This window comes from Xiphias gladius, chromosome 19 (assembly GCF_016859285.1).
Source record: "Xiphias gladius isolate SHS-SW01 ecotype Sanya breed wild chromosome 19, ASM1685928v1, whole genome shotgun sequence".
Taxonomy (NCBI): Eukaryota; Metazoa; Chordata; class Actinopteri; order Istiophoriformes; family Xiphiidae; genus Xiphias; species Xiphias gladius.
Window position 1 is genome coordinate 26,010,825 of NC_053418.1, and position 12,540 is coordinate 26,023,364.

The 12,540-nt window shown below is 39.4% G+C and overlaps 1 protein-coding gene across 1 annotated transcript in view; it reads right to left on the minus strand.

Annotated features, from left to right (window-relative positions):
• Positions 1-3,569: 3,569 nt before the first annotated feature.
• Positions 3,570-12,540, minus strand: part of zmat4a (zinc finger, matrin-type 4a) — a 137,326-nt gene continuing 128,355 nt past the window's right edge. Inside the window, exon 7 of the mRNA XM_040155640.1 lies at positions 3,570-3,695. Within this exon, the coding sequence (XP_040011574.1) occupies positions 3,668-3,695 (28 nt within the window). The 3' untranslated portion in view covers positions 3,570-3,667. The remainder of the gene's footprint in view (positions 3,696-12,540) is intronic.

A 12,540-nucleotide genomic window follows, 5' to 3' on the forward strand; every position in this document is an offset into this window, starting at 1 on the left:
CTGACATCAGCCAGCAGCAGTTTATTTTCAGTCCACGTTGTGTTATGATGATTTTTTTCTCTTTCTCTACAGTACAGATCTCCAGCTCTATGTGTTAAGTGATTTCAGCTGTCAATAAACTTAGAGGTCTCTGCAAAATAAAACGCTTTAACAACGTGTCAAAGCCACATTTTGAATAAACACAGTTCGACAATTGACACAGCACTGAAAATGACAGTAGAAGAAATCACTTGTACTGTAAACGAATAACAATTAAAAATGTATCTGATCCACAACAGTAAGATATTATGAATTTATAATTTTCCTCAAGTTCTCGTTTATACAACACTGGCTTTAAAGTCGACATCTTTAATTTCTTAACATGACATGTAAGAAAGAAGATTGCTACATAAGCTTCAAATAATATATATATCTATATACTATATATAAAGCTGAATTACCCTTTAAAACACTCCACAATATCAATATTCTTTTTGTGAAACCATAAAAACCACAAATTGTGGTTCAGTCCGTTATTTACCAACACATTCTACTAGGCTCTATAGTGGAATGGATTGAGTACATGTGTTTTCGCTTCTCAACAGCAGTGTTAAAGTTCACTAAAGCAACCAGTTACACCTCCCTGAGATGAAGACCATACTGAAATGAAAGCATCTTAACCAGAGGAAACATTTCTAAGCCTGTAACACTGAACTGTACTGTGAGTGCTGCTTTTACACAGAAAAAAAGAAAAAATTTTTTTCATTTTGTGGAATAAATCATGTATTCTAATATCTGTATAAACCAAATCAATCAATTTATTTTATATTTTGGTTTAATTTAGCTGGAGTCTCATTTTTGAAGCATAGGGCATCATTTCTGTTGGTAATGATAATAATGTCCTCACCAAATTGCTGAGATCTGGGAGAATGGAGCAATTGCTACATCAAATTGGGACAAGAAACATAATCTGTGAGACAGTCAGACAGGTTATAAATAAAACAGTAGTTTAGCAATATTATTTAAACAACTTCCCCTGGAGGTAAAACTGAAAGTGAACACACCTGAAGTGTTGGTCATAATCCCTCATTGCATGGGAAAACTGTTTGCACCCATAACTATACTATAAGTCAAAGTTGAAGCAAGAAGTCAGTCTGTAAATCAGGACGGATAATTACAATGGACAGATTGGTTTGGACAGAATCTCAAGGTGCAGCAGGGGTGGGAGCAGTGTCTGATAGGTTAACCCTATGGACAGGTTAGGGTTGAAACCACATCTGAAGGTAAAAGCGTTCATAACTGTTCCAGACAATCACATTCGAAGCAAAGTGACAAGTTCGAACCTTGCTTACTCTCTCACCTCCACCCACTTGGCCACTTACTGAATGGCGTGATTGTCAGATTTGGAAAGTTATGGAAACTGACGGGGGCAAGACTCACCAATGCAGATGTTGGAAAGGTGTGGAGGGAGGGGATTTCAAACACTGTTAGACATTCCGACAAAGAATACTGATGCCTTTGCAGATGATGTAGTTCTGTTGGCAACATCAAGCCATAACCTTCAGTGCACACTGTGGTGGTTTGCAGCAGGTGTGAAGCATCAGGATTGAGTGCTAGCACTTCCAAGTCTGAGGCCATGGTATTCTGCTGGAAAACTCTGGTCTGCTGCCTTTGGGTTGGGAATAAGTCTTGGGTGGGAGTGTAAGACTATTTCATGAAGGGGTAAGATAGACTATGAGATTGCATCAGCAGTAATGCAGATGCTGTACTGAACTGTCTGGGTAAGGAAGGAGATGAGTCTGAATTTAACGGCTGATCTGCGACCTAACCCTTACCTATGGTCACAAACTTTGGGTCATGACAGAAAGAATAAGATTGTAGACACAAGTGGCCAAAATTTGTGTCCTTCGCAGGGTGGCTGTACTCACCCTTACAATTTAAACAAGCTTCACTGGCCTGCACGTAGATGAACAGGGCTGGCTGTTTCTTTTACACTTGTCCTTACAACTTGTATCAAAATCAAACTTTTTTTTCTTCTCTGTTTTGAACTGCCTCCTTGACAGGACCTGGAACAACTGCTCAGCTTGCACAGGTCCACACAAAATGTCAATGAGTTTTAGGTGATGCCCGGTCTGTAAGCCTCTGCAATCTCTGGTTACCCATGACACCCTTCTTTGCGTACGTTTGTAAAGTTGTTAACGTATATCCTCCCAGAAGCATAATTCCAGCCTTAGACAGGATAAGAATCTCAGACATTTGGAAGGGGCTTGGAGTGGAACCCCCTTTATCGTGAAAAGATTCCAGCTGGGTGGAGAACTGGTCTGCTGGGCAGACCCAGAATCCACTGAAGAGAATACATAGCCCCTCTGGCATGGGAAGGGCTCAGGATTCCCCAGGAAGACCTGGAATACTGGGGGATGGGGAGAAGGATATCTGGGCTACTTTGATTAGCCTGCTGGTACTGCAACCTGGACCCATCAGAAAATAGTTGGGCGCATGGGCATGGAGTTTGAGTAATAATTCATAATTCGCCTTAGTCCTTCTCTTCCAGTTAAGCTTGGCTAATTTTGGGGTTTGTTTACAGCATGTTTGATGATCTGACCGCTTGTGTTTTTTGCCCCATTGGACTTCTCCTAGCGATGTTACTGTGTTCACAGAGCTCAGAAATTAATTTGGTGAGTTAATACCAATGGGAATGAGGGCTAAAACTAGCAAAATGAAAGCCAAGCTGTAATAAATCAGATTTATTCCTGAAAAGTTTTAAAAACTATTTTCTGGTTCTGCGTAGATGCTGATGTATCTTATTAATTATGCTGGTCTCCTTAAAGCACTACCAGAGCCATAGACAGAAGTCATTTACTATTCAGTACAGCCAATAGAAGATAGTACCATTACAACACATAGTAAGAGGCCAAGCAGTGCCATTATTGCCATCAACCCCTTTCAGCAGTAAGGGGATTTAGCTCCAACGCAAGCATGTATGCAATACAAGCATTATAGTTAAGTTGCACTCTGTATACTATACAGAATCTGAGGGCAAAGAGAAAAATTTCCTCATAGTCAAAGCAAATAACGCTAAATAATGTATGTCTTTTTCTTTTAATTTCAAATAAATTAGTTCTGTATCATTAAAGTAACAGCAAACAAAAACAGTTAAAAACAACCCTCATACTCTCAAGTCAAAATTCCACGTACAGTACTTAGCATCCTGTGGAAAATACAGCATAATTTAGTCCATGCATTTTTAGAAAGGCTGCCGTGTGTCAGATCCACTTTCATGCTCTCTGGCTGTCAGTGGATCAAAAACACAAGACACAGCTGCAGTGGAATGTCAAAGGTCAATGATTTAAGAGTGGCCAGCAATACGGAGAAACTGTTTAAACTGTACTGTATACTGAGAGGTGAGAGTTGATACAGTGCTAGAGTGTTACAACAGAAATCTCTTTATTTTCCTCCTTGTCAGGGTGGCCGAAACAGACAGAGTGGTACACAAAAGAGAGAGAGACAGAGAGAGAAAGTGAGAGAGAGAGAGAGAGAGAGAGAGAGAGAGAGAGAGAGAGAGAGAGAGAGAGAAATCAAATTGATGTGGAGGAGAGCAGAAGCAGGGCAGAGGCAGAAAAAGCTGGGCAAGCTGACCACAGCTTGTCTGACATCAATCCAGTTGTTGGTTTGTATCTTCATTCCACGCTCACTGGACACATATCTGATTCTTCAGGCTATTGGAGAGAGTCAAACAAGAGAAAGGGTCAGTCTCATATACAGAGTTAAAGCAGCACATGGCAAATTATCAACGCACAAAATTTCACATCATACAAACCGTTTTCACAATTGATACATTAGATTTGCAGTGTTTGCCCAAAAATAACTGTGGTGCTGGTTGTGGTCACCCTTCATTTACACAAAATGATGACAGAATAATGTTGTCACCGGAACACAAGCAAGCATGCACTTTGTCATGTTCTGTGCAATTTGGTATGAATGATCACAACCCAGCTAAGAGGATGAATGAACAACCTGAAAATTAAAAACCTCTCCTTCTAGTGTAGTAACTGTAGTCTTCTTTCTAGTCTATAGTTGAGTCAAGACTTGGTCATATTCAGAGTTAAAGCATACGTGTTATTCAGAACAGTGATCGATAATTCTCAAAAGAAAATACCAGGAGCTATTGCGATGGACTGAAAAATAATAAGTGTAATTATACATATCAGCAATAGTCTGATATGTATAATCAACAAGGTAGAGATGAAGAGTAGCAGCAGCAGGTTTTATCCACCAGTCGCAGGATTCAGAAATTCCTTGTTCCTCTGTGTTATGGGAGTTTTTTTCCACATGGTCAACTAAGCCCTCTATTTTATTTTTTGTTTTTTTACTTCTGACACAGGTGTCAAAAGGTTGACTGAAAAGGTAAGTGGAAGCATTTCCCAAATTGGTCCAGCAGCCTGGACAAACAGATGGCCTAGTCTTATCAGTTTATCATCATACAAGTGCTGTCCTGATCTCTCCTCGGACTGACAGTTAGTATTGTTTTTGTTGCCTTATTTTTACTTCACATTATCATTGCTGTGCAATGGGAACTGCATGTTGTCTTCGGGTGAGCAAAGCAGAGTAATCAAAGTCTACTCTGTAAAAGGAACATCCCCCAGTGTGCGTCCCGCAAGGAAGAAAACAGCCACAACACAACAAACTGTCACGGTTACTCGGACATACACCTATACACACAAAAGGCTTTGCCTCACTGTACTGAACAGATTTTCTAACCCTAACCTTTAATAAATACACCAAGCTTTTGGGCAACTGTCACAAAAATTGTTACAAAATGTGTGTTACGAACCAAAGACTGGCTCCAGTATCATTGAGCACAGGGGAATAAAAAGGGTATGCATGAGTTTTAATCCAGTATTATTGATTTCATTCTGCACAATTCCCTGCTTTAAATGCAGAGGTAGCCAGGAGGAATAAAGTCAATAAAACTGGATGGAATCTTTGCAATCCTGTTTTTTTCTTTATGTTTTCTAAAAGAAAACTTGTTGGCTTTTGGCAGTTTGGCAGTTTGACCACAGAGGAAACCGTACTCCTTGTCATCTAGCTCCTGTTAAATGAAAATCTCACACATTGTCAAAGGAAACAACAAGCAAGTGTTATGTGTTGTAATCCTAGTTCAGTGATACGATGATGATGCACTGAGGAGCTCAGTGCTGGGCTCTTGACAAAGCTGTCGGGTTTAACAGCTTTCTGCAGTGCTTCCCACGGCTTTGCTCTATCGCCATTACAGCAGAGTATGCAAAGTGATGCTCATGCAACCCCAAAATGTTTCAGCATTTTCAGTCCTCACCATTTTCTGACTGGGTTCATATTTTGCTCATGAAATATGGAATTTTGAATAATTCATAAATGTTTAGACAAGCCTAAGTGTTTAAATGTGTAAATGAATTAATCCATCATAAAGATGTGATGGAAGTTGTAAGTTTGTACCTCCAGGATTTAGCCTCATAAAACTCATTCAGGTCTATGCTTGGAAGGTTAAAGTTGCACAAATCAATATTTTTATATTAACTATGGGTCAAATGACTGTGTGTAACGTGCAAAGAGTCACTCATAGTGACAAACCCTAATACAATTATCACCCAGCCCTGCAGTTCCTCTCAGCTCTGCAGAGCTTTTTAGTGTCTTTGAGCTCATTGTTTTTTTCTCACTGCCTGCAACTTTACTGCTGTGGTTTACTCTCCCTCATCAACCCAGTTTCCAGCAGCAGTCAGCAGCTGGTTTCACAAAAAAACTCTGATAAACTCTGACTTTCCACTTTACTTACTTTCCAAGTAAGTGTGTCAGATGTCTGAGAGTGCACGGACACTTCTTCGTACATGATATTTCCTTACAGCTTGTAAAATGAAGATTGGAAACTACAGTTTTTATATAACTGAATGTAAAAGAAATCCTGATTTCAGCACTGAATAGTTATCACAATAAAAGTCACACATGGACAATTATTTTTCTCTCTCCACTGTCATTATCAGAAATGCAGAGTAGGCTGGTGCAAAAAAAAAAAAGAACAGTTATTAGGGGACAACATCTTCAGAGTGGAAAAAAAGAAAAAGCCTTAAGACCTCTGGGAAAAAAAGCCTTAAAGCCTTAAAATTCTGAGCATGCAAATACCAGAAATGGACTGCTTCCATTTCGTATTCTACTTTAATTGGAGGTGCTCTACATTCCTGGTGTCATTCATATGTATGAATATACACTCAATCTTATGCTTTACATTGCTGTAAAACCTGCCTTAATTATAGTGCATTCAGGATTAGGTGGATTCTCCTCTTTTCATAAGTCCCCAAATGAAATATACAGCAAAACCATCTCATTCAAAGACTGTATTATCCACTTCAAGGCATTTTACATTACTTCTTCTTACATAAAATCCTATTGAATTTGATATGATGCAGCTGGCTAACCCCAGTTATAACACTGCGTGTTTCTATGTAAAGGTCTTTGTCTAATTTAGCAACATCATTACACCAGTTGGCAATCTCACAGCTAGAGCAGCTGGATTACAAGCCACTTCGAGACCTGTGCGTACATTCTTCTTTTTTTGTGTAGTTAACAAAGGCTCTAGATAGTGAGGCTGCCTGGTAAACAGCCGGTCAGAGGTTTCATCCCTATAGCAGTCAGTGTCTATGTCCTTGTTCACCCCCAGTGGGTTAAAAATATCAGATACACTCACCATTCGATGCCTGTGCACTCTCAAATCTCTATTTGCAGATTTTGTTGTTCACTCAGTAGGTCCAGGTCAAAAATTGTGTTTTTTTTACTTCTCATGGGTGCCTCTGAAAGTCTGTTGCTAGCTTCAAATGCAGATGTACTGTATGTATATTTTACATATTTTTATATATATATTTGGGTTTCCTAGGAAAATCTAGTTACAAAATATATTACAAGTTTTCAAATATGAAAGCACATTACAAAACAATATTCTAACCAATCAATGAAATCTGAAGTTTTTGGTGTAACTGACAATAAATGGGCCTACAACAGCATTAAAAACGAAAAAAATAACACAGTAGAAACTATTGTGTTTGACTGGCAGAGCTTGACAGCAGCATGTTTACAGTGACATGCGTCTTCTGTATTGCGATTTACAGTGACGTACAGTTATTTGGAATAAATTAGGGGCATACAGTATGTGCCATTTTATGTTGGATTCACTTGAGACAGAAAGTGCCCTTGGCAAACGTTTGTGATGGAATCTGTTTTGTGCAGAATATTTTTGCTAAGATGGAAGTTTTGGGTTATGGGTAGCTGTCAGGTACTGGTAGCTACAATGTTATTGTTGTAACTAAACTGCTAAAGTGCAGAGGCTGATCTTCTTTCTGGCTTTTTTGGCAGTTACCAAACACTTGCAGTTGCATTACCACCTCCCCTGTGGACTGGAGTAGCGCAAACCCTGATTTGCATGTAGCCTGGGAAAAGCAACACAGATTGTGATCAGATTTGTGACCAGGCAATGGAGACGCATATATGTGGCTAAGTGTAAAGTGTAAATGAAAGTGTCTTAAACCTCTTCTAGACTTAATTCAGATATGTGACACTTGAAACGACATGTGTAAATGAGGCCTATATCTATTGTATTTGAGCAGCCTTGACAGGAAACTGTACAGAGGCACATTTAATACTGTTGCGTACTAGTGGTGTGTCTCTTCACAGTAACCACCTCTGGATGATAGTTATACAAATTATTTGTTATTTAATAAATTCCTCTCCAGCTCAGCATGAGGTCTGACACATTACTGATGAGCACTTTGAATAGATTAATCAGTCAAGTGTGAGCATTGAGAAAAACATCTTAAGGCCCTCTTGGTGCAAGTGGCAAGTGCAGATTCAGTTGCTAAGCTCAGAAAAGAGATTTCTGTCTGAGTATCTGAAATCATTGCTGCTGCTTACCTTCCTCTCCATCAAAATGTCACCGCTCAAATGTGCATCCCCTCCAAACTGACAGCAGGACAGCCTTTTAAAGAAGCTTGGGGATGATACATGGCCTAAAGCCCAGCCATTAAATCCTACTAGCACTATGCCACCCTGCTCCCAACCACCCACCCACCCACACACACACACACACACACACACACACACACACACACACACACACACACACACACACACACACACACACACAGATTTAAAGTAAAGGGTAAAAATTTTCAAAGCTACTTTGTATCAAGGCTCCCGGCTTTTTTTCTTAAGGCAAAGAGGAGTCTCATAAGTAATTCACTGTGCAGTCAGTGTAGGTTACACAGTTGCACGACCTCCAGTGGCCCAGGGAAAACATACCACCTGAGTGCATCAACTCCTCCAACGTGGCTACTCTGCAACTTATGTATTCCTGTAGCGTGTGACAAATTGTGTCAGCACATTACTTTAGTGACGCATTTTTCATGAATAATTCATCCTCGAGCCTACATTCCACATGGACATTTTCAAATCCCTTTGAAGTTAATTCCCTCTTCGTGATAAACAGCCTCGCTTGTGCCGGCCGTGTTGCAGCTTATGATTGTCTGTGTTGTCTGTGCCGAAGGAATTCACCTGTCTAAAACAATGTTATTATACAATACTGGAGTGCTGGAGAGATTTACATCTAATAATCCACCGTGCAAAAGCAGAAGAAAGCTTGCTGAGTACTTTGGTGTGTTTGTTCATCCAAGGAAAATTTCAGGTTTTACTTTAGACATACACACACAAATGATTCCAGATAATAAATTGCCGAGGGACATCTTAGAGTTTGCTGAAGCTTCTTTTTTGTAGCATGAAGATGCATGGTTTAAAAGACATCTACACAGGCACGCTTACATCTTATGCATCCAGTATTTTGTTCAGGATTGGTTGAGAGGAATGGGTCAATAGTACTTTTCTAGGGTGTCTGTTCTCCATCCAAGGGGGACAATAAACAATACTGTAAAAGCGGTGAGTGCTGTTAGAATTGATAGAATGTTCTGTATATTGGACATATTATATTAGACATATGGGCTAGGTTTGTTTTTGATTACACTAAACAAACTAGATTTTTAGCAAGAAAGTACACCCACTTGGTTCATCAGGGCTGTGCCACCGACAATGTTTTCTTTCAACCAATTTACTGCAGCACAGTACTGCAATAACTAAATTAGCTTTTTCAGTTATCTAATCATTACAACTAAGTTGTCTACTTGTGGTAGTGATGACAAACTGTGGCTAAATCACATTTTAAATCATTGAAACTGATACTGTTGACAGCTCTCAGTCTCTTAGCAGCTGAGCTAACGCTATAATTGCACAGGCAGGACAAGTTGCTGCTTAGCCCACAATGTGTTGAGCTCGAGATGAAGGTGATTAAGAAAGTGATACTCAGTTGTACTTAAAAGCACAATTTATGTTTCTTATTAAGCTGTACAATATAGTGTTTCACGCTATACATTTTGGTAGGAATAATTCCACAATATTATAGGGGTTCTCAAAGTTACTGAAATTCGTTTTCTGGGAACCATTAAGGCCTGTACATCTTGTGCCAAACAATCAAGTAGACGTTGAGATATTTCACTGGATAAGTGACACATTTGACCTGCTGGTCTTGCTACAGGAAAAGTCACGGGATCAAAAACGTCAGTAGCCTTCATCCCTGATTGTCTGGTCACAATGCTGTGCTCTGGCTCAAATCCTGTGCATCTGTACATTACAGTATACATACAGGCCAGCATTCTTCAACAGCAAGAGATCATTTCCAATACACACAGAGCTAAGTGAATCAGTGATTACCCTGAGGTGAATGACAGGGAATTAAATGAACGAGGACTGACGTCTCACCTAGCATCAGCGTCAGCAGGCCAGAGGGAGAGTATCAGCGCAAGAAAAAGGGAGAAAGAGAAGAAGAAAGCAGGTGAATTGACAGGCACTTGCGCCACTTGGAGGATGACAATTGCATGCTCAGTAGTCAACTGGGTCCCTCAGTTATCTCTCAGCACATGGGGCAATTAATTAGGGGCTTGTTGATTGGGGAAATGAGGCTGAAAAATAAAAAGCATTATGATCTCTCAATGTGGTGTTGCTTCTTTTGTCCTTTGTTCTACCCAGCGTGTGATGATTGTCATGCCTGGGAGCTGCTCTTGTCATCGATACCCGCCTACCTCTTACACAGAAAAGTGGTTTTCAAAAATCCCTCCAATGAGGGGAAATAATGGGTGCAAGGTATGAAGATGGCCCGGCACATCGCAGAGCTTCCATTGTGCATTGTTGTAAATCACAGAGCCATTACATTGGAGATGAGTGCTGGACAGTATGGACACTGAAAATTCCCCCTGCCTTAGCACCGGCTGTTTTCTACTTCAGCAAACAATGCACTGTACATGCTCAATATTTAGCCCTCTAGCACCCTCAGAACCACAGTTGCTCCAAGTAATTTCCCACAGTTTCTCACTGATGAGATCATTTTCAAAAAACTATCTTTCCAGGCTTCTTTGATTCTCTTTCCATTTTCTAAGTTGGATGAATTTGTTACTTGTAGATCATCTGTCTGGTGTGCACAGGAACAGGGCTGCATTGTTTTCTAGTTAAGCACTTGCAGTTGTCTGCAATTTTCTTGCAAGAACATGGCTGACAATTACCCCACTGTCATAATATGCAGCTCCTGGCACAGAAACCAAAACTAATAATGCACTTGGCTGTTCTTATCCATTCATGAGGCATAAGTGTAAATATTACATTGTAAATATCAGGCTGTGGCAGGGTGTATCACTGATAGCAAAACCTTTCAACACATCCAGCATCTAAATGATACATTTCCTTTGCATAGACATAAAGGAGCTTCATATTGTTTGACTTGTGATATAAAAATGAAAATAAATAAAATTAGTATGGAAAACCTTCAGTTGTTTGCATCATGTTAATGAATATGTCAAATGATTACTGTAAAAATGATTTTGATCTGAAGCCCCACATGGACAGGATTAACATTACAGGGGGAGATGGAGAATGAGGCGCTCCATATTTAACTCATCGTTCTGTACAGCATTTTAACCATGTCAATCTACATGATAGGATGTCTTTGACACACATTGCAGATAAATTCAGTGAAAAATAATAAAAACAAATTCTTCAGAACTTGCCTGAGTATCATAATAATTTCAAGTTTTTTTTTAAGTATCAGAGTAATCCAGCGGTAGTTATCTGTACATCCATAGGTACGCTGCAAACAGGAACTGCCAATAGCTAATTCGGCACAATTTCATTGGTACCAATTTACCAAAATACACCAAAAACATTAATAAAAAATATAGACCAAAAAACAAACAAACACAGAAACAAACACAAAAAAAAACAACCCAAAACACAGGGTTCAAAATATTTTATATTTTTTACACCCCATCTACATCAGTGACAGTAAGGTAACACCTGAAACATTAACATCTGTGTAATGTAATACAGTTCAACAGCAGAATGAACTGCAGCCTCCAAAAGCTATTGAATTAACACTCTCTTAAACAGTTTAAAAAAAAAACAGAAGATTATAACCTTCATGAAGTTAGGATTTGTGGCAGGACTGTTGTATTAGCATGCATTAGTTTTAGCTAGGTGTACCTAATAAACTGCCAACTGGGTGTATTTTAATTTATATGGCAGCTCATATGAAAACAACTTAACTTAGCCACTCCTGGCAAAATGCTGGTATTATAGTTTTCTAAAGATACAGTCACTGTAAATGTCTCTGTGCGTCTAGGCAGAGAAGGGTGTTATGTATGAGTAGCAAGAGGTCGCACACCTCCCAAATCTCAACAACGAATCGTGTGGATGAGTGCATCAAGTGTGGTAAATGCTTGATGCAACTCCTGTCAAGAGGTGTGTTTGAAATGGAAGAGTAAAACCCTGTCAGAGCCATCTTGCTGGGACAGGACTACAGAGTTCATGCTGCTGGCCTTACAACAACCAAAACTAAGATTACACGTGAAGAATCACTTTACACACCAAAGTCTACGTTTATCACCTGTCACCTGAGTTCAGCTTTCTGTTGGTGAAATAAATACCAGTAATAGACATCTAGATGATAGATGGGTAAGTCCGGTGACAACTGAGATGAGCTGCTATGATGTTTGTAAAGCCTATCATACCTAAGAATTTCCATCCATATTGGACAATTCCACAGCTCATGACTCACATCTGATGCCATTGTTTAGTGCCCATACTGTAAGGTTGCTGAGGTGGGGGAGGATGAAAGGCCCGCAGCATGTCTAACTTTTAATGTCAATCCTAGTCCTTTTGATAAGTGTAACCATGATATATCCCTAGCCTAATTTAGTTGCCTAATCCTTACCATATCTTAACTGTAGTTCATTTGCCATAACTACAATCTTTCCTTTATCATGCACGGATATTTTAAAATGCCAGAATTTAAAAAACATTGATATCGGACATGAAAAAAAGTCTTCATTCATCATAAAAAGGGGTTTTGCTAAAATGTCCAATGTCGACGTTCCTGTTTAGTATTTTAGGGTTGGTTTGTATTTGAGTCCACTAAAACATATGACAAACAAATGGCAAAACAATGCA